Source organism: Schistocerca serialis, chromosome 1, assembly GCF_023864345.2.
Source record: "Schistocerca serialis cubense isolate TAMUIC-IGC-003099 chromosome 1, iqSchSeri2.2, whole genome shotgun sequence".
Taxonomy (NCBI): domain Eukaryota; kingdom Metazoa; phylum Arthropoda; class Insecta; order Orthoptera; family Acrididae; genus Schistocerca; species Schistocerca serialis.
The window spans coordinates 886,454,194-886,480,717 of NC_064638.1; the positions used below are offsets into that span (position 1 = coordinate 886,454,194).

The 26,524-nt window shown below is 37.7% G+C and overlaps 1 protein-coding gene across 2 annotated transcripts in view; it reads right to left on the reverse strand.

The window, feature by feature from the left end:
- Positions 1-3,471: 3,471 nt before the first annotated feature.
- Positions 3,472-26,524, reverse strand: part of LOC126411167 (GATOR complex protein NPRL2-like) — a 117,064-nt gene continuing 94,011 nt past the window's right edge. For both annotated transcript variants that reach the window (XM_050081344.1, XM_050081343.1), the window contains 4 exons: positions 23,530-23,627; positions 21,289-21,419; positions 21,018-21,187; positions 3,472-7,745 (listed from right to left, as the gene is read on the reverse strand). In XM_050081344.1, coding sequence (XP_049937301.1) covers positions 7,509-7,745; positions 21,018-21,187; positions 21,289-21,419; positions 23,530-23,627 — 636 coding nt within the window. In that variant the 3' untranslated portion in view covers positions 3,472-7,508. The remainder of the gene's footprint in view (positions 7,746-21,017; positions 21,188-21,288; positions 21,420-23,529; positions 23,628-26,524) is intronic.

Sequence of the window (26,524 nt, forward strand, 5' to 3'; positions counted from 1 at the left end):
TACATATTGTTCAATACATTTATGCAGTTCCCAGAAGGACTATAGGGCAGTGGACATATTGCAAGGACATCCCCCATCTACACATTATACAAAAGCTGGTGTTGAGAAGAAGGATCTAGATGGCATGGGTCGTGAAGCAGTGGGGGATCTACTTTGCACAGCATGTATGTTGGAGCTGTCAGACACCAAGGTTAACACCAGAGCACTCACCCTCACTTTTGATGGGGATTCACTTCCCACAAAATTCAAAATTATAGTATACTGTTGTGAAGTGAAGCGATATTCCCCACCATTGATGCAGTGCTGTTAAGTTCAAATGGCTCTGAGCACTATGAGACTTAACATCTGGGGTCATCAGTCCCTGCTGTAAGTACCAACTCTTTGGGCACGTCTTTCCAGTATATGAATAACACAATTTGTGAAGACTGGTTGACCGCTTCATAAAAACCCACCTTATGAGCAACCATATTTCTATCTCAATTGTGAAAGAAACATGTTCCCATATTCCCAAAATGTGCTACCCTTATTAAGGGACATAAAATACAGGAACTTAAAGTCTGATCACCTCTGACATTTTGAGGCTCAGAAAAAGTATGACATCTGTTCAAAAAATACAGGAACTTTGTCCACAAAATTTTTCTGCACTTACCTTTTAATTATTGTGCATGGCCTCCTTTGAAATACTCCCCTCCACAACTGATACACCAATGCCAATACCATTTCCACTTCCAGAAGCAGTCTTTGTATACCTCTTGCTGTATTACGTGAAGCACCATCTGTTAATTTTCTTTCATCTTGTCTATCATTGCAAATCTTCACCCTTTCAACAGGATTTTCAACTTTGGAAATGAAAAAAAAGTCCATAAGAGTCAAGTCTGGAGAGTCCGCAGGGTGAGGCAGAACAGTGATTTTGTTTTTTGTGCAACAGTCATGCACCAATAGGGATGAATGTGCAGGTACATTGTCGTGAGGCAAGAGCCACGAATTGTCTCACCACATTTCAGGCGGTTTCCTTCTCACATTTCCTCACAGACATCGCAACACATCCTGAAATACCATCAATTAACAGTTTGTCCCTGTGGCACGAACTCAAGATAAACTAATCCTTAAAACTCAAAGAAAACTGTCAGCATAGTTTTGAAATTGAACCTGACATGACGAGCTTTTTCTGGTCGTGGAGAACCTTTTCCAACCCTTCATGAAGATTGAATCTTGGTCAAAACATCATAACCATAGACCCACATCTCGTCACCAGTTACAATTCTCTTAAGGAACATCTCATTCTCATTTGCGCAATCCAAAAGCTCTTCACATATTGTGAGGTGAAGGTCTTTCTGCTTGACTCATCAGCTGTGGAACGAACTTGGCAGTAACATGATGCATTCCAAGGTGCTGTGTCAGGACTTTATGACATGATCCAACTGAAATGTTGAATTCTTTTGCAATCTCTTGGGCAGTTAGTTTTTGATTCTCACTCACAATTTCATTGATGTCCCTGACATGAGCATCTTCAGTGGACAATGAAGGGCGTCCTGAACGAGGGTCATCTTTAACTTCCGTTCTGCCATTTTTAAACTGAGTGAACCATTTATAATGCTGAGTACTGCTAACGCATTGTTACTGTATGCTTCTTGGATCATTTGGCATGTTTCTGTAAAGGTTTTCTCGAGTTTCGCACAAAATTTAATGCAGGTGCATAGCTCCTTTAACTTTGCCACCTCGTAATTCGCAAACTGTGTGCCACAACGTTCTGCTCAACAGTGTCGGAAGTTCCATGCGGCAAAATTACGTATGTTCCAGAATTTTTTGAACACACCTCATATAACCGCTTCTAATATCATCCCAGTGGTACTGACTTTTGCCACTATTGTGACCAGGTCATCAGCAGTACCTCAAGTATTTACTCCCTCCATGCTCTCAACATCGACCTCTGGTAGTAATGTCAGTAAATTCATCTATGGGATGAATCCTTTTGCAGCTGCTGCAGCACCATCTACGGGACTTTGACTCCTCGCACCTAGTTAGAGAAGCAGCATCATCCTCTGGTATCTACTAGTGTTAGTCTTTCATTGTCTTGACCAAAAGGAAAGAGTGTTGGCTATTTTGAGTATTTTCACTCACTGTTAAGGAATTATCTTTTGTGGCAAGGCATCTACAACAAATAAAGTGTTCATTCAAAAGAAACAATCAGTAAGAATATTGTTTAAAGTAGATAACAGTACATCTGGCGGAAATCTTTTTAAGCAACTTTGAATTATTACACAGACCACCCAGAACATTTAGTTCTTAATGGTTTTTGTTGCTTATGATGAAAATGACCTTTGGAGTAATTGTTTTTTACACAGTCCAGTAAAGAGAGACAAAAATAATTTTCATGTAGACTTTGCCTCCTTGTCTAGGGTACAGAATGGAAGTCTGGTGGGAAGATATTCAACAAGCTTCTGTCTAACATAAAAAAACTTGAGAATCCTTATCATTTCAAAAGAAAATCAAGGACATATCTCAACCTGCTCTTTCTGTAATTTATCTGCATATCTAAATTCACAGATTTAAGAAGTTCTGTTAGGGCCAGTAGTAATGTTTGCTATAAAGCAACATACAAGCAGTAGCATACTGTAAATAGGACTCAGTAATTACAGATTTGGGAAAATATTTACTTTGAAAAATAGCATTGTAAAAAAAGCATTTATTAAGCTACTAATAGCAGCTAAACTAAATAGTAAAACTGAGCATGTAGTAGCTTTTTTCAAAGTAGCAACTTTCTTACTAATTTGCTCCATTAAATTCAGGTAGTATGTGTGAATAGCATTAAGCAGTTTATTGATACATTATTGTTAATATAGTACAAGGCTTAACTTTGTATGCGTTCTATACCTTCTTTAACATACAACTTGACACATCACATTCCTGAAGATTCTTCTTCTTGATAGGATCTACAGAATGCAATGAATGAATGAATGAATAAGTGACTGAATTAATATAACTCGGGAACATCCAGCAGTCTGAGTAGCACAGTCGATAGAGCATTTGCCCAGGAAAGGCAAAGACTCTGAAGACATGTGTTGGTTCAACAGATAGTTTTAATCTGTCAGGAAGTTTCAGCATCCGTGCCCGTTACTAAATTGCCACATTCACAAGACGAACAAAGATCACACGTATTCACAGCATATTAACTGTCAACATATATCACCTCGACCATAGCAAGAATATATTTGTTGACTGCCAATATGTTAGCACCTAAAAGTAGTAAATAGTCAGTTGTTCTCTGCCACTAATCCAGGATGAGAATTCTATTGCATAACAGACCTAAATGTTTAAGTCATTGGTACTATCTGAAAAAATGAATCTAGAAATACATAAAACGTGAATATGTAGTCAAATGGTATTCATTTAAAACAGGCAAAGAATTTAGTCGCACTTGACAAGCAAGATTAGATTTTAATATTTGCATAGGGTTTATGATAGAACATATACAAGTGTAAGATAGTTTATTTTCTCTTCTAATTCATCATTGTTCAGACTTGACATTGTTTTAAATGCAAATTTTGGAGTATGAAGCTCTATTTGCAACAGCAGCAAACAAAACACATTCACTTATGGCCAATGACTGATTTAGAATACAAAACATATGGCACACAAAAATTGAGCAAACATGATAAAAATATTCCAAGAGAGATGATATTGCTAACATAACTGGTAACAACACAATATTATTGTAATAACATGAAAATATTAACTATGATTAGTAAACACAAACATTATTTCAACAATAATTAAAGCTCATCCCCTGTGTAAATTAAAAAATCTCAACACGTACTGTACATTTAAAAGCCATTCAGAAAAATTTCTTTTCAGCTATGATTGTAAATTATTTTTAACACTCTTAAGTCTTTCTCATCTAAGACAGTTGTAAATGAAATATGAAATTTTGAAGTTAGAACTATATCTAGACACATAATGAACAAGCTGCCCAGTAAAAAAGTTTTTCCAATACTGCACACTCTGCATTATCCTTCATGTAATTTAATAAGGTAACTGGAAACATCGATGAATTATGGAAATGGCAAAATATGCACATTTTTTAATAAAATGTTTTGTAACTACTAGTAGATACCACGATTTTTTTTTTTTTTTTTACCTACTAATTTACAAGAAAGCGTAACTTGAAAGGTTTACAAACTTGATCTATTTTGTAAAATTTAAAGGTTGACCATTTGATATTCAAAACATGTATTTCACAATACTTCTTGCTGTTGTGATAATACCCACAAAAATTAAGAAGTTTTATAGTAAATTGGGATATAATAATTAACAAATGATGAAATTTCTCATGTGAGAGGTTTGTTGGTAGCTGTAGCAGTTCTTTTTTAGTCCGTGTTTTCAGTTTCTGCTAATAGTTCATTGTGCAATCTTTATGTTTCAGTTTTAAATCTTTTTGTCTCTTTATTTTAGATTTAGTCCATCTATGTTTTCAAAACACAACAACCTTGAAAAATATGTGCACTTTAAGTTGTTCTGTACTGAATGTTTTCATTTACTGACAAAAATAAAACACTTTCTTGTCAGTCACCAATAGGGCAGAAATAACTGGGACTAGGCTCTAAAGCTGAAGATCTATTTTCGTCAGCAGCTCCTGCTTTAGTGCCTGTATAAGATGTATAAAAATCACCACAAACTGCACTGGAAATGGAATAATGTGGAAGCAGAAACCACGCACTGTAACCGCTATGGTAGTCATGGGAGAACACTTGTGGAGGTAGTTGCTAATATGAAATGTAAAAGAGAGTAACTACCCTGTTTCTGCAATCTCTTTACTGGGTGCAGACTCCATCTTGAGATGTTGATGGTTACCCATATTTTCTTATTATCCTCATTCTGCATTAAAACTGTTTGGATGAAAATACCTCTGTCCAACTTTTAAAATCTTTCAAAACAAACATGAAAAACCAGTTAAATGAGTATGAAATTATACAAGTCAAAGCTTAATGAATAGTTATCCAGGAACAAAATTGCTGAAAGTAAGACATTCAGCAGATTCCATTTTCTTTCATAAAACATTTGATGAATTAATGGGTCTAGCAGTATTTATTTATTTACATGGTAATTGTATTTTAATGTCACTAATATTTAAAGCCATCCTCCTCTCACAATAATTCAATGTTGTTTATCTGGTAGTTAAACAACATATTGTTTAACATATAACATGAATACAATATGCAACAAAAATATGTATATATAGTAAAGAATTTGTATCATATAAAATATAGTTTATGAAAATATTCACTGAGATTGATTATATCTATTTGTAAAATATATATTACACTGACTCAAAATTATTTTCTTCTCATACTAACTTTCACTCAAAGATTTCTGAGCTTGTGTGGCATATGCGAACAGTCACAGCAAAGTATCTAGACAAGCATTACTAACATCAGTTTTCTTGTGATGCCTGTCTAAATACACCTTCAACAGAAATAAGAACATGACTAGCTCAATATATAATTATTTGTACTCTAATGGAATATTATTTGTACATTGCAAGATAGCATTTTTCGTAACAGTTTTTCCAAGATGCTTCTGTTTAAAGCACATAGAAGTATTTATAATTCCACCTAAATGTGAAATACAATTCATTTAACTTAATAAGGTTAGCTTTTTAGTATCCTCTACTGTATCATTAGACAGAGTAGAAACAATAAAAACAGTGCTGTGTGGCATCAGTAATGACTAAATAAATCAGTCACAAATGACGATGAAAGCATACACATAATCTAAGCCATAAAACTATGCTCAGAGATATATCATTTATTAAATCGCTACTCAAGAAAATATTGCACATATGTTTAAAAAAATCTGGAACCTCCTCCAGATAACACCCCATAAAAGCATCATCATATCGTGAAAATGATCTGGTCCTTGAATATTGCAGCCAAACGTCATTATTTAGAACCTATCACACATCTAGTGATAACTTTGTCATTAACTGCATTTACAACTTTTTTTCCAGCTCAAATTTATGCTCCACCATTCCATTCACATATTTACAAGTAATTAAAAATATAACTGAAAATGCCTCACACTATTAGAGAACAACAATATTCAAGGCTTTTTGATTTGATAAAATTGCTTATTACTTACACCTGTAACATCCATCCTGGGATGGCAAACAAGCAAATATTACGATAAAGACATGTTTTGTCACAGATGGGCAATTCAAAATTACACAAGTTTGAAACATGTGCTCATTTCAAATTATGTCTACTGAATTGACTGATTATTGTTAACTTAAAATTAAATTAAGATTCTTGGTCAAGGTCTTGTCAATTATTTATGTAAACAGCTGTTGTGTTGCACTCCCAAGTGTAATTGACCACTTAAAGAAAAGATCAGTCTCAATGCATATGCTACTTTCAATGTAAAATCAAATAAACATATGACAAAGTGGAAGGCAACATAATCACAAATAAAATTTATATATAGTAGTAAGTGAAGATGAATCTTTTAATGTAGTATGTCATATTACTAGTTCCAACCATTAGTGAGTTATGAAATTGTCACCTTCTGTTGCAAGCTAATCATTGATCCGTAAAGTAACTACAATGTGATACAGAGCTGACCCTCCCTTGTCAAAGGAGGCTATATGAATTCTCTGTAAACAAAACCGGTTACATAGTACAATGCTGCACACACAGCTGCAAGGCAAAAAGTCAGATGACAGTCATAACAGCTCTGATATTACTGCATGCCCCTCCACTAACAGGTAAAGCAGCTATTCCTTATCTAATATGGCTTTCAACAGTGATCAAAGACAACAGCAAAATACGTTGTGATCCTTCACTGAAACTTTGATCTTGCTATTTTATTATAACATATTGTAAACCATTATTTTTTCCAGATTTCTCATCTTTTGAATAATTTATCATTTTTAATGCTACTATGTCATATGAACAATAATAGTGTCACACATGTCTTGTAATATTCCCTCTGTCTTAAGGGGAAAAAAAGCCCTTGGTAACTGCCATAAAAATCAGTCCATTCAGTTTCTGAAATTTGCTTGCTGCCATACCTCAAGACAGCTCTCATTTGTGCCACACACATTAGTAATATTAATTTCATCCAATAAACAGTTAGTAATCTTCATAGAAGCATCTAACTCAACAGCTGAATGTGCCAAATTTTTTGGAGTTAGTGTACTGACATGAGATGGCCAACCAAGTATACACCTCAACAATTAATGTCCTCAGTTCTCCAACATTTACGTTCTAATTATTGCAATCATTGTTCTCATGTACAAATTTGATGTCAGTATGATCTTTCTGTGGTAACAGTACTACCACAGAAGCAAGCAACAAAGAGGAAATAATTATCAACAAAAACTGGATTTCACGATAGCCTGAAGAACTAAAGACTGTGGCTCAACATCTGTGTAAGCTGTTTAACAACTGTTGGCACAGACTCAAAATAAATTCTTAAACACAAAACTTTCATAGTTTCTTAGGATTCCAAGTTTACTTCCAAATGACTGCAATCCCTGGATCCTGATCAAGTTCTTCTTCCAGCTGCAGGGTGCTAATGCCTAAAGAACAACAGATCTCATCTTCACACGAGACACCAGTGAATACCATTGGAATGTGCTGAGGTCGCTCCTCTTGCCGCTGTTGATAGGGCTGGTATTGCTGGGATCGAGTCTGTGATAAGCTGGAGGCAGAACTTGAACACTCTGATGCCAAAATGTGCACTGGAAACTGTAACATGAAACAATTGCATCAGTTAGGAATTGCAAAAATATTGCATTACAAACATATAATGATAGATTATTAGTCAGTGAATGAAAGAAATGCTTGAAAAAGGTATGGAATCTTGTGGATTCAAGCAAACATTCTGAAGCTCAGTGGCATTTTTAATTTCCAGTTTTCAAACTTTTTACTTGTCTTCTCAGTTAATCAGTCTGCCATTGTGAAAATTTGGGAAAGGTGTTTAATTGTCAGACTGTTCTCAATTTTTTCCTCTGTTCTCTCTAGCTCTTGCATTTCCTCTGAAGTTTCTTCTTTTTTGAGTGTTGTCGGTCACTTTAATTTATACAATTCTGTACTGCTGACTTGAAGTTATGGATTTCCCAAAAGACACAACTGTTAAACCACTCTAGACTCCATCTCTACTCCTGCTTCCTTGCGGAAAATGTTTTCTTCCAGTCATCAATAGTCATTTATGCACAGATACCAAATATCCATTGGTAAAGTTTGTCTTCTGTATAATTGCACATGTAAATAGTGAGGCCCCAAATAATGGGAAAGAAATCTGCACTTCCAGCTTCACACACTATGAAGCTGTAGCCCCTTCAGGTCACAAGTACGCAGCAGGGATAGCAAATTTATTTCATGTTTCTATTCTTATAGTAGAGATAATGAGGATCTTTCTAACAATAACCATATTACAATGTGCAATAAAACTCAAAATTGCAACCAAGTTACAGCAGATACTAGCGAGATTTGCCAAAGTAAGTATGCAATTATTATTTGGCATATTAAAGTAACAGGGAGATTAGAAAGGAGACTGAGGGTATTTGTCACAACATACAGTGTGTTGGTGTGGAGCATGAAGAAAGGAAATAATTTTTAAAAATCCATTCTTGTAAATAAGGAAAAATGGTACATTAGTAACCAAATTAAGGAACCTACAAAAGAAAATATATGTGACAAATTTTGGGCACTGGCACATGGAGAAGCATGATAATAGAATTTACACCTTATATTGTTCGTTTTATACACTATCATGCATCATACAATATTCAATTTTGATAGCTGTCCATACCTACATAGCAAAAAAGTTTTAATAAATGTTTAGGCCTGCCTACCAAAATTAAACTTTGGATAGAACAAGCAGTAATGGAGAAAGTTCACACTATGATAGAGGAGGACAGTGTTGACTCAACAAAGATATGTCTTTCCATGCCTGCAGTACACCACCTGATTGAAAGAACCCCGACACCTTTATGTAATGTGGAATTGACCATTAGACATCACAAGAGGCACACCTGCCAGTGTAAAAGGAGATGGGGAGCAATATGTTGTCAGCAGAGAAACAGTAACAGCAGAATGTATCGGTCATGAGAGCTCAGTGACTTTGAACATGGACTAGACATCGCCTGAATAACAAATATATAAGGGACATTTCAGCCATTTCAACCATTCTGCCCACATCAACTTTTGGTGATATGACTGAACTGGAAATGCAAATCACAGCTAAACCAAGACCAGGCAAATCTCATGTACTGATAAGCAGGGACTGTCAAGCACTGCATTGGATAGTTGTAAAACATCACATGAAATTAGTAAAATAAATCACTGGTGAGGTCTGAACTGGTACCAGCAGTCCGCTAGGACAATGAAATGGAAATGAGCGTTTGGCGTCATTGGCCGGTACGCCCCTTAATGGGCAGATCTGGCTGCCTTGGTGCAGGTCTTATTACATTCGACGCCACATTGGGCGACCTGCACACCAGATGGGGATGAAATGATGATGAAGATAACACAACACCCAGACCTTGAGCGGAGAAAATCCCCCGACCCAGCCAGGAATCGAATCCAGGCCCCTTAGGATGGCAGTCCGTCATGCTGACCATTCGGCTAGCGGAGCGGAGTACCTATCTCAATGACTGTGTGTTAGAGAGCTAAAAAGAAAAGGATACAAGTCAAATAGCTCATAATAAGCCACACATTTCTGTAGTCAATGCTAAGTGACACTTGAGCTGATCAATTTTTTCACAGACCTCAGTGTTCAACATCACCACCATCTATGATTTTGGATCCTGAGGAAGAATGGGCTGCCATTCCTCCACAAACATACAGACACCTCACTGAAAGTGTTCCCTGCAGCATTCAAGCCATCATAAGGTGGATGATAGACACACCGCATATCAACATCGGCTAATATGTGTCTGGATACTTTTGATCAGGTAGTGTACACATACTAGCTTAGCTATAAGCAATTTTCCAGAAGGGAATATTCTGCTGCTCCCAAGTGCTAATCCTGTTCCACTGAGCAAAAATTTAGAGTCTGTGCAAAATTTGTACTTAACCACACTGTTGCTAGGCAATCCTAAAACATCTTGAAATTTGAAAATAGTGCGTGCCGTAAGTGATAATCTCTCCCCCATCTTCACTATTTCCTGTTTCATTCCAAGAGAAAATTATGGGAACATATCAAAACCATCACAATATTCATCAAAACAAAATTCTGAACCTTACCTTAAAAAAATATTTTGCTAAAAGTTCTGAGAAATGTTAAAAATTTATGAAAATATGTTTTTGTTAATAATGCAAACAACTTCTATAAGAGATAATAAAGCACACAACTTCTACAAGAGAAATAAGATTTTACTAACAACTTCTTTTCTGTTAAATCATAATGGGAATCCTTTGAAAGCTGCCATGTCTGGACCAGAAGTTGAACTATCAGCGAGTTGAAACAGCTCCTCAGGACTAAACTAAAATTGTGATGATGGCAAGAGAGGTCATGGTTAAACAACTTCTCTTGATTTCTACAGCCTCTGTTTATTGAACTCTGTTACTAGTTGGCACTCATAACCAAGTGCCTGAATTTTGCAGGTTATACCCCATTTATCCAGAGTTTAATAAATATCTTTGGTTTGCTCTTCTACTTTGTTGTTAACCACCCCAGGCACAGGATATGCTTTGTTGGAGCTCCTCATTTTACTATTTTGAGTGCTTCAGTGTTATTCTTAGGTTAACATGGGGAGTTTGTCCAATAAGGATTACTATGCATAGTGCAGTATCTTGCCAGTACACAGCCAGCTACCACGGAGTTACCAGTACACAGTGTGTGTACTTGAGTGGTGTGGTGGGCTCTGCCATTCATTTTTCCACACCAAAACAACTATCCATTGTCGATATCTATTGGGAGTTAACCTCTGTCTATGTGGAATGCCATTCGAATGGTTTGACACTGGCATGTACAATTCGTGGAATGGCACGAAGATGTGCATTATGAACAGTGCACACGGAGGCCCACTACAGCAACATGTGATGATGACATTATTGCAATTGGCAGTGCTGTGGAGGAAGATCATCACATTACCATTGACAGAATCCTAATGTAGCTACCTTCCCAGGCTGCAACTGGATGTTCATGGATCACAAAGATCCTAACAGACCATAATCGGTATCGCAAAATCTGTGCAAGATGTGTGCCACATCTGTTGAGTGATGTCCAGAAGCAGCAATCGACAGATTCAGCCAGAATGCATCAGAGAGAGGGAGATCTGCTCTTCAAATGGGCTGTCACTGGGGATGAGACATAGGTCCATCACTCAACCTCTGAGAGAAAATGTCAGGGCATGGTGTGGAAGAAACCCGGAAAAAAGCTTAAAAAAAGTCATGCATTCAGTGGGAAAAATTATGACAACCATCTTTTGGAACTGTCAGGGGATTTTGTTCATTCACTACCTGCCTCACAACACCACAATTAAAGGAGAAATCTGTGAGCTGCCATCAAAAGAAAATGTTTTGGACTTTTGTCTCCTAAAGTTCTCTTCCTTTGTGAGAATACTGTGCCTCATAAAGCTCAAATGACCCAAGCAGAGCTCAAAAGATTCAACTGGGAAGTGTCCCCATGCCCTCCATATTCACCAGGTCTTGTCCCAAGTGATTTTCAAATATTACCCAATCTCAAAGGGCATCTTCAGCACAAATGATGAAGTCACATCACAGGTGAACAGCTGGTTACAAGCACAGGAATAAAGTTTTGTCACATTACCAGTAATTCTTGAAACAGCATGGCAACTATGTAGAAAAGTAACACAATCACTGTAAGCATCAATAAAATTATGAAGCTGAATCAAATACAAATGTAATTTTTGTTACTGGGCGTCAACAGTTGGTAGGACCGGACCCACACTTCTAGTATTGTTGGGTGGAGCTGCTGGGAGTGAGAAGAGCCAGCTGTCACATACTTCCCACAGCACTGTCAGTAACACTCACGATGTCAGAGCAGCAGGTGCACCCCTACACTGTGCAACTCATAATTATAACATTTCTTGATCGTGAAGGTGTTCAAGCAATGAAAATTTTCCAGATATTGGCTGCATTGCTTGGTTATCAAACACAGTCAAGGTCATGTGTGTTTGCCTAGCATAAAGAGTTCAAGGAAGGATGAGACTGTATGGTAAATCAGCAATATGATCAGCATCATTGAGCCAGCATTACAGACAAAAACATTTGTGCAGTTTGAGGCATTCTTGAAGGTAATCGACAAGCAATAGCATCATAAATTACAGAATGGTCAGAATAAGTTATGGGAGCTGTCAAGCCATCATCACAAATGATCTACAGTTCTGTAATAGCGTTCGATATGCGTTGTTTGCCGAAATCACAAACTGAGAATTTCCAAAGTTTGTCAGAGTCTTACAGCAAGGTTTGCAAAAGAAGATGATGCATTTTTTAGTTGGATCATCAGCTGCAACAAAACATGGGGCAACAGTACACTCCCAGTTTCTTTTGTCCAGGCATTACATGCATTACTTACATTCATCTGGTGAGAACTGCCCATTTTAAAACCCAGTAATTGAGATTTGTTGACATTCACCTTGAAGCACTGATCTTTGAAGTACTTGATTAATTCTGTTATCCCACTAATAGCAAAAGATTCTAGCTCCTTATGTTCTCTACAATGGAATTAGATTGCTCAGCTTGTAATATGGGAGTTAATGGGTCGTGCAATTTGTTGACATAACAGATGTCCCTCCTAATTAGATTAGATTAGATTAATACTAGTTCCATGGATCATGAATACGATATTTCGTAATGATGTGGAATGAGTCAAATTTTCCAATACATGACATAATTAAGTTAATTTAACAACATACTTAAGTTAATATAACAACTTTTTCATTTTTTGTGTTTTTTTAATTAATATTTTTTTTAATTTATATCTAAAAATTCCTCTATGGAGTAGAAGGAGTTGTCATTCAGAAATTCTTTTAATTTCTTCTTAAATACTTGTTGGTTATCTGTCAGACTTTTGATACTATTTGGTAAGTGACCAAAGACTTTAGTGCCAGTATAATTCACCCCTTTCTGTGCCAAAGTTAGATTTAATCTTGAATAGTGAAGATCGTCCTTTCTCCTAGTATTGTAGTTATGCACACTGCTATTACTTTTGAATTGGGTTTGGTTGTTAATAACAAATTTCATAAGAGAGTATATATACTGAGAAGCTACTGTGAATATCCCTAGATCCTTAAATAAATGTCTGCAGGATGATCTTGGGTGGACTCCAGCTATTATTCTGATTACACGCTTTTGTGCAATAAATACTTTATTCCTCAGTGATGAATTACCCCAAAATATGATGCCATATGAAAGCAACGAGTGAAAATAGGCGTAGTAAGCTAATTTACTAAGATGTTTATCACCAAAATTTGCAATGACCCTTATTGCTTAAGTAGCTGAACTCAAACGTTTCAGCAGATCATCAATGTGTTTCTTCCAATTTAATCTCTCATCAATGGACACACTTAAAAATTTGGAATATTCTACCTTAGCTATATGCTTATGATTAAGGTCTATATTTATTAATGGCGTCATACCATTCACTGTACGGAACTGTATGTACTGTGTCTTATCAAAATTCAGTGAGAGTCCGTTTACAAGGAACCACTTAGTAATTTTCTGAAAGATAGTATTGACAATTTCATCAGTTAAGTCTTGTTTGTCTGTATCATCAGCAAAGAGAACTAACTTTGCCTCTTCATGAATATACAATGGCAAGTCATTAATATATATTAAGAACAACAAAGGACACTCTTGTGGAACCCCATTCTTGATAGTTCCCCAGTTTGAGGAATGTGCTGATCTTTGCATATTATGAGAACTACTTATTTCAACTTTCTGCACTCTTCCAGTTAGGTATGAATTAAACCATTTGTGCACTGTCCCACTCATGCCCCAATACTTGAGCTTGTCTAGCAGAATTTCATGATTTACACAATCAAAGGGACATCAGGCTCTTTTTCTCTGGTTTTTCGGCAGATATTTGTGATTAAATTTTTGCATTGTATAGCTGGAGTTGCCCAAACAAATGCTGCTCATACATCTTTCCTCTAATCCCAGTGTTGACACAAAGCATCAGTTTCTTTTCTGTTATAAACAATATTATTTTTAAAGTGGAATTTTATGTGCGGGTTTGATAGAGCTGTCTAAAATTAGTTTATTGCAATACTTTTTTTATGAAAATGTATTAACAGGGACACTAAAACATGAAGAATAACCAGTAATCCAGCAACAACAGCATCACCCAGGCCTGCACTGACTGCTACATCTATGCAACAGCACCTCTCAATCATTCCTGGACTACTGGTTATTCTTCATGTTTCACTATTCCTGTCATATACCTTGATAAAATGAATATTGCACTCAACTAATTTGGGGTGACTCTATGGAATGAGCATATAAATTCTGCTTTAAAAATAATTTTGTTTTAAAAGATAACAAACGAACACTTTCTGTTAACAACTGGCATCACATGACACACATGATGAACAGTATTTGTTTCTGCTGACTCCAGCTACCCGACAACTCTTACCAGGGACACACTGTATATGAGGAAGAGAAAGGGACCACAGACTTAGCCCTGATGTACACTTTGTATTACTGTTTCACTGGTGGATTGAAAGATTATAATTTTTTCATCAAATTTGTGTGTCAGTTTAATGCACTGCATATAATTCAACACGTATCTGCTATAAGATGCCTGATGGATCCCTGAACCGATATGACTTGTTTTATTTTATTTTTTTATTTTTTATTTTTACAAGTGACGACCTGTTGTTTAATGCATCTAATGTTCTTGTCATGTCTGAAAATACACACCTGGAAATGGAAAAAAGAACACATTGACACCGGTGTGTCAGACCCACCATACTTGCTCCGGACACTGCGAGAGGGCTGTACAAGCAATGATCACACGCACGGCACAGCGGACACACCAGGAACCATGGTGTTGGCCGTCGAATGGCGCTAGCTGCGCAGCATTTGTGCACCGCCGCCGTCAGTGTCAGCCAGTTTGCCGTGGCATACGGAGCTCCATCGCAGTCTTTAACACTGGTAGCATGCCGCGACAGCGTGGACGGGAACCATATGTGCAGTTGACGGACTTTGAGCGAGGTCGTATAGTGGGCATGCGGGAGGCCGGGTGGACGTACCGCCGAATTGCTCAACACGTGGGGCGTGAGGTCTCCACAGTACATCGATGTTGTCGCCAGTGGTCGGCGGAAGGTGCACGTGCCCGTCGACCTGGGACCGGACCGCAGCGACGCACGGATGCACGCCAAGACCGTACGATCCTACGCAGTGCCGTAGGGGACCGCACTGCCACTTCCCAGCAAATTAGGGACACTGTTGTTCCTGGGGTATCGGCGAGGACCATTCGCAACCGTCTCCATGAAGCTGGGCTACGGTCCCGCACACCGTTAGGCCGTCTTCCGCTCACGCCCCAACATCGTGCAGCCCGCCTCCAGTGGTGTCGCGACAGGCGTGAATGGAGGGACCAATGGAGACGTGTCGTCTTCAGCGATGAGAGTCGCTTCTGCCTTGGTGCCAATGATGGTCGTATGCGTGTTTGGCGCCGTGCAGGTGAGCGCCACAATCAGGACTGCATATGACCGAGGCACACAGGGCCAACACCCGGCATCATGGTGTGGGGAGCGATCTCCTACACTGGCCGTACACCACTGGTGATCGTCGAGGGGACACTGAATAGTGCACGGTACATCCAAACCGTCATCGAACCCATCGTTCTACCATTCCTAGACCGGCAAGGGAACTTGCTGTTCCAACAGGACAATGCACGTCCGCATGTATCCCGTGCCACCCAACGTGCTCTAGAAGGTGTAAGTCAACTACCCTGGCCAGCAAGATCTCCGGATCTGTCCCCCATTGAGCATGTTTGGGACTGGATGAAGCGTCGTCTCACGCGGTCTGCACGTCCAGCACGAACGCTGGTCCAACTGAGGCGCCAGGTGGAAATGGCATGGCAAGCCGTTCCACAGGACTACATCCAGCATCTCTACGCTCGTCTTCATGGGAGAATAGCAGCCTGCATTGCTGCGAAAGGTGGATATACACTGTACTAGTGCCGACATTGTGCATGCTCTGTTGCCTGTGTCTATGTGCCTGTGGTTCTGTCAGTGTGATCATGTGATGTATCTGACCCCAGGAATGTGTCAATAAAGTTTCCCCTTCCTGGGACAATGAATTCACGGTGTTCTTATTTCAATTTCCAGGAGTGTATATCTGCAATCTGTGTTCTGTGATCCAACAGACAGTAGACTTCATGGAAGAACTGCTGTAGTTGTGCTTAGCCCTTTTCTAAATACATACTGAGGATCTATAAGGAGTTTGAGTTTTGTAAAAAAAGGCACTAAGTTGAGACAGGATTATAGTCTCCAATATCTAACTAAAGGTGGGAATTAGTGATACTGATTCTATAGCTTGAGATATCTTCCTTAGTTCACTTTTTATAAATGGTTTCACAACATTCACTTTTAGATCAGCTGCTATTAATCATGTAGGTAAAAAGTTTTGAGATTCCATTATAAGCACATCCTGGTAATTGCAATGAATATATCACACAGAACAGGTACGAGGAAGTCCTACACGTTGATTTGCAAAAGTAATCCAACAAAGGCTTATCTTTTCCTTGCAGTTTCAGGCAAAAAGGCAAGCTCAGTATACCTGTGCAACTCCTTGGTCATCATCTGCAGACTCATGGCTATTTTGAGGAAGATATGTGGAGGCGTAGTGCATTAATCAATTTGAACTTAAGTACCTCCTTTGTTTCAATTTTATCTACAGTGATAAATTTGTAACCGCCATTTCTAGAAACAATTTATTTATTTACTTCTTTTTTTGGGTGGGGGGGGGGGGGGGGGGTGGACGTCGGAGCAGTTGACTGTAGGAATGTTGCCACAAGTGTTGCCCATCAATGTGTGAGTATTTTATGTCAGCATTTTAGAAATTAGGAAAATACTTTAATATTTTTTCTGTGATGCAGCAATTTACATGATTGCATCATTCAAAGGGAATGTAACTGTCTCACATGATATCAGTAATCCACTGATCCTTTTTATAAAACTTACTTGCAACAGATCAGAACTCACTAGTATTTCATTCTGCCCAATTTTTTGTCATGATATTTATTAAAAACATTAAACAGTATATACAGTGACATGAGACATTACACACAAGTGGAAAAAGAATCTCACTTTTGACCAACTTAAAATATTGTAAGTATATCTTTCAGCCGCCCCCCCTCCCCACATGAACCACAGACCATGCCATTTGTGGAGAGGCTTGTGTGCCTCAGTGATACAGATAGCCGTACCATAGGTGCAACCACAACGGAGTGGTATCTGTTGAGAGGCCAGACAAACATGTGGTTCCTGAAGAGGGGCAGCAGAATTTTCAGTAGTTGCAAGGGCAACAGTCTGGATGATTGACTGTTTACTGATCTGCCCTTATAACACTAACCAAAATGGCCTTGCTGTGCCGATACTACGAACGGCTGAAATCAAGGGGAAACGACAGCCGTAATTTTTCCCAAGGGCATGCAGCTTTACTGCATGGTTAAATGATGATGGCGTCCTCTTGGGTAAAATACTCCGGAGGTAAAATAGTCCCCCATTCAGATCTCCAGGCGGGGACTAGTCAGGAGGACGTCGTTATCAGGAGAAAGAAAAATGGCGTTCTACAGATCGGAGTGTGCAATGTCAGATTTCTTAATTGGGCAGGAAGGTTAGAAAATTTAAAAAGGGAAATGAATAGGTTAAAGTTAGATATAGTGGGAATTAGTGAAGTTCGGTGGCACGAGGAACAAGACTCCTGGTCAGGTGAACACAGGGTTATAAATACAAAATCAAATAGGGGTAATGCAGGAGTAGTTTAATAATGAATAGGAAAACAGGAATGTGGGTAAGCTGCTACAAACAGCATAGTGAACGTATTATTATGGCCAAGACAGACACGAAGCCAACACCTACTACAGTAGTACAAGTTTATACGTCAACTAGCTCTGCAGATGACAAAGAGATTGACGCAATGTATGATGAGATAAAAGAAATTATTCAGATAGTGAAAGGAGACAAAAATTTAATAGTCATGGGTGACTGGAACTCGATAGTAGGAAAGAAAGAGAAGGAAATATAGTAGGTGAATATGGATTGGGGCTAAGAAATGAAAGAGGAAGCCGCCTGGTAGAATTTTGCACAGAGCATGACTTAATCTTATCTAACACTTGGTTCAAGAATCATAAAAGAAGGTTGTATACATAGAAGAAGCCTGGAGATACGGGAAGGTCTCAGATAGATTATGTAGTGGTAAGCCAGAGATTCAGGAACCAGATTTTAAATTGTAAAACATTTCCAGGGGGAGATGTGGACACGGACCACAATCTATTGGTTATGAACTGCAGATTAAAACTGAAGAAACTGCAGAAAGGTGGCCATTTGAGGAGATGGGACCTGGATAAACTGAAAGAATTAGAGATTGTAGACAGTTTCAGGGAGAGCATTAGGGAACGACTGACAAGAATGGGGGAAAGAAATACAGTAGAAGAAGAATGGGTAGCTTTGAGAGGTGAAATAGTGAACGGAGCAAAGTATAAAGTACGTAAAAAGACAAGGGCTAATAGAAATCCTTGGGTAACAGAAGAGATATTGAATTTAATTGATGAAAAGAGAAAATACAAAAATGCAGTAAATGAAGGAGGCAAAAAGGAATACAAACATCTAAAAATTAGATCGACAGGAAGTGCAAAATAGCTAAGCAGGGATGACTAGAGGACAAATGTAAGGATGTAGAGGCTTATCTCACTAGGGGTAAGATAGATACTGCCTACAGGTAAATTAAAGAGACCTTTGGAGAATAGAGAACCACTTGCATGACTATCAAGAGCTCAGATGGAAACCCAGTTCTAAGCAAAGAAGGGAAAGCAGAAAGGTGGAAGGAATATATAGAGGGTCTATACAAGGGCGATGTTCTCGAGAACAATATTATGGAAATGGAAGAGAATGTAGATAAAGATGAAATAGGAGATATGATACTGTGTGAAGAATTTGACAGAGCACTGAAGGACCTAAGTTGAAGCAAGGCCCTGGGAGCAGACAACATTCCATTAGAACTACTGACAGCCTTGGGAGAGCCAGGCCAAACAAAACTCTACCATCTAGTGAGCAAGACGTATGAAACAGGTGAAATACCCTCAGACTTCAAGAAGAATATAATAATTCCAATCCCAAAGAAAGCTGGTGTTGACAGATGTGAAAATCACCGAGCTATCAGTTTAGTAAGACATGGCTGCAATTACTAACGCAAATTCGTTACAGACGAATGGAAAAACCGACCTCGGGGAAGATCAGTTTGGATTCTGTAGATATGTTGGAACACGTGAGGCAATACTGATCCTACGACTTCTCTTAGAAAATAGATTAAGGAAAGGCAAACCTACGTTTCTAGCATTTGTAGACTTTGAGAAAGCTTTTGACAATGTTGACTGGAATACTCTCTTTCAAATTCTGAAGGTGGCAGGGGTAAAACACAGGGAGCGAAAGGCTATTTACAATTCGTACAGAAACCACATGACAGTTATAAAAGTCGAGGGACATGAAAGGGAAGCAGTGATTGGGAAGGGAGTGAGACAGGGTTGTAGCCTATTCCTGATGTTATTCAATCTGTATATTGAGCAAGAAGTAAAGGAAACAAAAGAAAAATTTGGAGTAGGAATTAAAATCCATGGAGAAGAAATAAAAACTTTGAGGTTCACCGATGACATTGTAATTCTGTCAGAGACAGCAAAGAACCTGGAAGAGCAGCTGAATGGAATGGACAGTGTCGTGAAAGGGGGATATAAGATGAACATCAACAAATGCAAAACGAGAATAATGGAATGTAGTCTAATTAGATCGGGTGATGCTGCGGGAATTGGATTAGGAAATGAGTTCTGCTATTTGGGGAGCAAAATAACTGATGATGGTCGAAGTAGAAAGGGTATAAAATGTAGACTGGCAACGGCAAGGAAAGCGTTGCTGAAGAAGAGAAATTTGTTAACATCTAGTACAGAGTTAAGTGTCAGGAAGTCGTTTATGAAAGTATATGTATGGAGTGTAGCCATGTATGGAAGTGAAATGTGGACGATAAATAGTTTGGACAAGAAGAGAATAGAAGCTTTCAAAATGCGGTGCTACAGAAGAATGCTGAAGATTAGATGGGTAGACCACAGATTCAGAAGGTACTGGGAGATGAAGAAGCTTGCACAGGTTAGAGTAGCATGGAAAGCTGCATCAAACCAGTCTTTGGACTGAAGACCACAACATTAACAACAACAACATCTTTCAGTCTTTTAGATTATGTTTTCCTTCGGTCTTATCCAACATTGTTGTACAGGTCTGCGATGATAGTTTTTCATATTCACGCATCACATTTGATTCAAAAGTCCATATTTCATGTCTACTGAAATCTTCATAGAGGATGTTTTTGACTTTAATGTTATAATGACTCTTGTCATATGCTTTTGCAAAATGAGTGAAAATAATGATTTTAGCACTAGAACCACCAACAACAACCTCTACAAACATTTCAAGGGTTTAAACATTACTACGATCCAACTTACACGAGTATATTAAATGTCTTGTGCATAACAGAGTGGAATTTAGGTTTTACATAAAATACTCTCTTTAGAACAGTTCCTTACACCCCATTGAAGGGTACCTTCACAGCAATCCTTAAAATTAATGTATTGGATTATAGTCAATAATAGTGCTATGATAATACAATATTTCATCAAGTAACGTGCTGTGTCTGTATTGCACTTAACATAAATTCTACATCTTTGACTTCTTTCCAATACCCAAAGGCTCCTCAACCCAGGACATGTGGAACAGAAATCATGTAATGTAATGGAGCATATTAACAACATAGGTACAATGAAATGATAGTTGCATATACCTTGTGTATTCTTCTGATAAGACCTTCCAGGACTCCGAATTGGACAAGCTTCCTCTCATTTATTTGGCGAGGATGTGGGCCGAAGCGAATGCACAAGTCTCTAATGGTTGTCCCCACATTCATACCTGCATACATCCTAAAGACATCTCTGAAGAGTGGCAGCTGCCTTACTGTCAAAAAAAAGCTTCATGATACTGAAAAACATACTTTGAACATGCTAGTCACTATACTTTACATAACAAAAATAATGTCTAACAAGAAAGCTTGTTACCTGATCGTGATACAAACTTGAGGCATCTTTCCTGAAGGTCTGCATCTTCAGCCAATAACTTCAATTTTGGTGTTGCTGCATAGACATTTGAATACTGGAATATTGGTACTAATGTAACAACGCCATAATATCTGGAAAAAAAGTTTCATTCGCACCATCAATGCATATAAGCTGGACATAAACCAACACCAGTAATCACATACACAAAAGTAAAATAACTGAGTGCAGTCTGCGACAGTCCCTCTACCCCACCACCTCCCAAAATTTATGTTCTCCTATGTATCTCAGAGAAGGGAGGGATGATTAACAATTTACTAAGCAAGTTCCAACTGTAATGCAGTTAACAGGAATCTTCTGTCATGGAATCATAAAAATCAGACAAAATGTAGCTGCTACTAACAAGAAATGTACTTCATTCCTTCTTCATTTAATTATTTAAATTTGCAGGAATCCTCAGATTATATTTTATGTGTGATGGAGGCGTACTGAAGCCCTCTGCAATGTTTCCACAAGAATATAAAAATAAACTTAGAACACAACCAAACAAAGAAAAGTGTACATGAAAATTATCTGTGTGGTTTTTACTGTGGATTTGTAAACCTCAGTATAATTGAAAGTGATTAGTAAGAAAAAGCATTAATGAGGAAGTATACTGGGGTGGGGGGGGGGGGGGGGGGGCGGCTCCAAGACTACTCGAGAGAAGCCTCTGCAAAGCCTGTATCTCCACAAACATTCCATTGATGAGCCTTTTCAGACACAGTAAATACAGTTATGGCTTCTCAAACTTTTATTCAGTTCTATGAATAGAGTGGGTTAGATATACTTCCTGTTTCCTAGATCCACAGTGAAGGAATCCTCAAAGATGTAGAACATGTTATCCAGCAATAAATCCTTTAGGTTGCTCTTAAACTGAATAAATTAATTTACTGGTAAGCAGTAACTAGCATCCACAGTTCCTAGAACAGGTCTCTACAGAAAATACTTGAATTCATATACTTTTGGAGTTTTAAAACTTTAGCATGAATTGATGAGTCACCCCAAAATATGAACCTGCATGACATTACCAAATGAAAGTAACTGAAGTATGCTAGTATTTTTACTTATATGTCATCTATGTCTAACAACATCTCAATTTAAAAAAAAAAAGAAAAGAAAAAGGGAAAAGGAAAAAAATGTTTAGGTCTACAACAAATCTGTTGTACACTCCTATCAATTTAATTTATTGTGAAATTCTAACTGAAGAATTTAACACTGTCAGTGTCTTCTACATGTCTGTAGTCATATTTTAGATGTATGTAACACTTCATAAGTTCTGAAATGCATACATTGTGTCTTTACAAAGGTTAGTTACAAATTTCATGAACTGATATTTTTACAGAATACTTGATTTGTTATTTATTGAAATGAGTGTACCATCTGCAAACAAAACAAACTTTGTGTGTGGTAATATTACTGATGATAGGTCTTTAACACACTCAAGAAAAATAAGGGCCCTGAGATGGAGCTTTTTGGGATGCCACACTGTCTCCTGTCAGAGATACACGATTTGAATAATTCTGCAACATATTTATTTTTATACAGAGCATAAAGTATCTTACAGTTTTTCAAATATGTGCTAAAACTATTTACACATTAACGAACTATCTTCCTTGAATGTTTGCAGTACTGATAAAGATTTCCACATTAGCACTACATTGTGTAATTGGTTACTATCTGGGATAAACAAATAAAGCAATAACCAAATGCAATTACCTAATTGGTCCTCATGACAAGAATGTTTCTCCACTCCACGCAATCTAAGTCTAACATGTCCCAAGGATAACAATGAACTAGTATTTCAGAACGTAAGTGTAACAACAAGACAGTGGTTACCATAATATAGATCTACACAAAGATACCACAGTTTGAAAAACCTGTGAGGTACTCCTTACTGCAAAACCATTAAGTCATCAGTGCCTGTTTTATGTAATCATCACCATTACCACCATACAGTACTCAATTCTCAGTTTTGCGAGTAACTCTTGGACTGGAGGGGATGAAGGTCACAGGTCTTAAATGTTGGAGCTGCAAGTTCAATGAGACAAGGAAGAGGCAGTAAATACAGTATCATTTTATTATAAGGACCATCTGCGAAGTCTTCATAAGTGATGCGTTATTTCTAATTTCATTTCCTGTATATCATTCTCCAACAAAATGTTCCAAGTCCTGTGATGATTCAGAACTCTGAATAAAGTTACTTACACCAAATTTTGAACACATGCCTTAACAAGATTGTTCTCCACATCTGCTTCAGCTGCAATTTTAGCAACATGATTAAACCCGTCAATGTATGGAAGGACCTGAAATGAATCAGAACAAAAAATTGAAGATTTATTATTAGTGTAAATAAACAAGCCTGATTTAAGAAATTACTAAAAAACAGCAAATATAACATAAAAAACTAAACTCAAAAATTTCAGCTTATTCACTTACACTTGTTGCAGTCATATGGAGATAGTGAGTCAACAAACTGAACCTACTCATGTCAGTCCTGTTAGCAGGTACATTAGACCTTACGACCTTACAAAACATTCAGATTTGTTTAAGTTGACTATAGTGCATAATTCAAAGCTTTTTGACCTCAAAGAATGTGTGTTAACTTACTTGTGAGAGGCGCGAGCGAGAGAAGAGAGAGAGAGAGAGAGAGAGAGAGAGAGAGAGAGAGAGAGAGAGAGCATAAAGTGCAAGTTTTAGCATTATAATTCTAGTTGTACAACTTGGGAAAATGCAAGAAGTGCACGTTTTAGCACTATAATTTGAACTGTGCAACACTTCTAAGAGCATGGCCATAGTGTGGTCGTGTGGTTTATTGTTCTGCCTTTCCATTCACTTACATAGCACTCAACTTTAGTCAAATCTTAAAACAATATGGCTTACCCTCCACTGATGTATAATGTTCTTCAGCTGAGAAAAGCTATAAAAAATCAGCAGCAATACAGTGTTAACACAGTGGATAATTAGTTAAATTTACCAGGTATGGCTGTAACTACTAAATGAAGAAAGTGGAAAACTTCTTTTCTATAGTGCCATTTTTCTGTATACATATTTGCTACCAAGCCCTTCACAGTATCAAGTTGCAGAAATGAAAAATAAATAAATAAAGTGAACACAGCTTGTACTAAATATGTCACAAGTACAGCATAATCTCTCTAGTAGCCAGTTTAAGGTTCCTACTTGGACCTGATACTGAACAAACAGCACTTTTCGTTGGTCAATAAACAGTCTTTAAATACACATGATGGTTAACAGTTTCTGAATACTCACTCAAATACTATGCAAAATGTCACATTGGGAATTACAAAGTTCACTGACTATACAGCACTCAATGCGGAATTGCTACCTCTGGAAGAAAGCTTCACTTCTCACAAAAAAGTAGGAAATATCCCAAATGTCACCTACATCCAATCATTTCTGTTACAACACAATTTTCAGAAATTCACTATTACTCATATTTAACAAAATTACATGGAGCTCCAGGTGACACGGCCTATTATCACCAGAGCTAAGCATCGACGCCTCCCACCTCACATGTGAAATTTGTCTTCCTGTACCAGAGTGCATGAAAGACCTCTTCTCTGATTGGTCAAACACCACAACATTTTTCTATTTTGATTCATATACCCAGTACTCTCCCTGCTTAGACCAATTCCCATTACATAGTACATTTAGATAAAATTCCATAAAAATACAATCCCAAAAAGCAAAGAAAAACAAATTTATCCCATCTTCAATAATCTGATGGATGGAAGTAAGTTTTACTTTTCTAAAATACTGAAAACTGGCTGCTTTACAATTCACATTTTTCCCCATGTGTATGACTTACATCGGGGTTGCCCAATCAGATTCTCACACTCACTCACACTTCGTTACTCATAATTTCTATTTCACATACACGTCTCATTCATTCCCTCATTCACTCAAACTGTGTAACAGGTCAAAATAATAACACCAAACACAATGAAAATACAATTACATTTTGAAAGCTGAGAACATTATATAGTCTATACAGTTACTCAAAATATTAAACAATGGAAACCCCATGATCGAATGTAACAATATTATGAAAATGAAAGTTCATGAGCCCACACGAATTGTAAATGGTTGTGAAAACACACTTGACCTCTTAGCCACAAATAATCCTGATCTAATAGAGAGTGTCATGACAGATACAGGGATTAGTGAGCACAAGGTCATTGCAGCAAGGCTCAAAACCATATCAACCAAAACTGCTAAAAATACATGCAAAATATAACAGCATATAAAAATTCACGTGATGCCTTCCTAAGAGAGCGTCTCCATTCCTTCCAAGCTAATTATGTAAATGAAGACCAGACATGGTTCAAATTCAAGGATACAGTATTGACAGCAATAGATAGATTCATACCGGATAAGTTAATAAGAGACGGGTCTGATCCACCATGGTACACGAAACACGTCAGAACACTGTTGCAGAAGCAACGAAAAAAACATGCCAAATTCAGAAGAACCCAAAATCCCCAAGACTGGCTAAGTTTCACAAAAGCTTGAAATTTAGTGTGTACATCAATGCGAGATGCTTTTAATAGTTTCCACAATGGAACATTGTCTCATAATATGGTAGAGAACCCCAAAGAGATTCTGGTCGTATGTAAAGTACACCAGTGGCAAAAAACAGTCAATACCATCAGTGCACGATAGCGACGGAAATGTTACCGATGATGGTGCCACTAAAGTGGAGTTACTAAATAGTTTTCCATAATTCCTTCACGAAAGAAGATGAAGTAAATATTCCAGAATCTGAAACCAGAACAGCCGTTAGCTTGAGTGACATAAAAGTAGTAGATATCTTAGATGTTGTGAAACAACTCAAATCACTTAAGAAAGGTAAGTCTTCCAATCGAGATGGCATACCAATCAGATTCCTTTCAGAGTATGCAGACACAATAGCGCCTTTCTTAGCAGTCACATAAAATCACTCACTTGACGAAAGCTCTGTTCCTAAGGACTGGAAAGTAGCTCAGGTCACACCAATATTCAAGAAAGGAAATAGGAGTAACCCACTGAATTACAGACCCATATCACTGACCTCAATTTCCAGTAGGATTTTGGAGCATATACTGTACTCTAACATTATGAATCACCTTGAAGAAAATTACTTATTCATACATAACCAACACGGATACAGAAAATATTTTTCTTGTGCAACACAGCTAGCTCT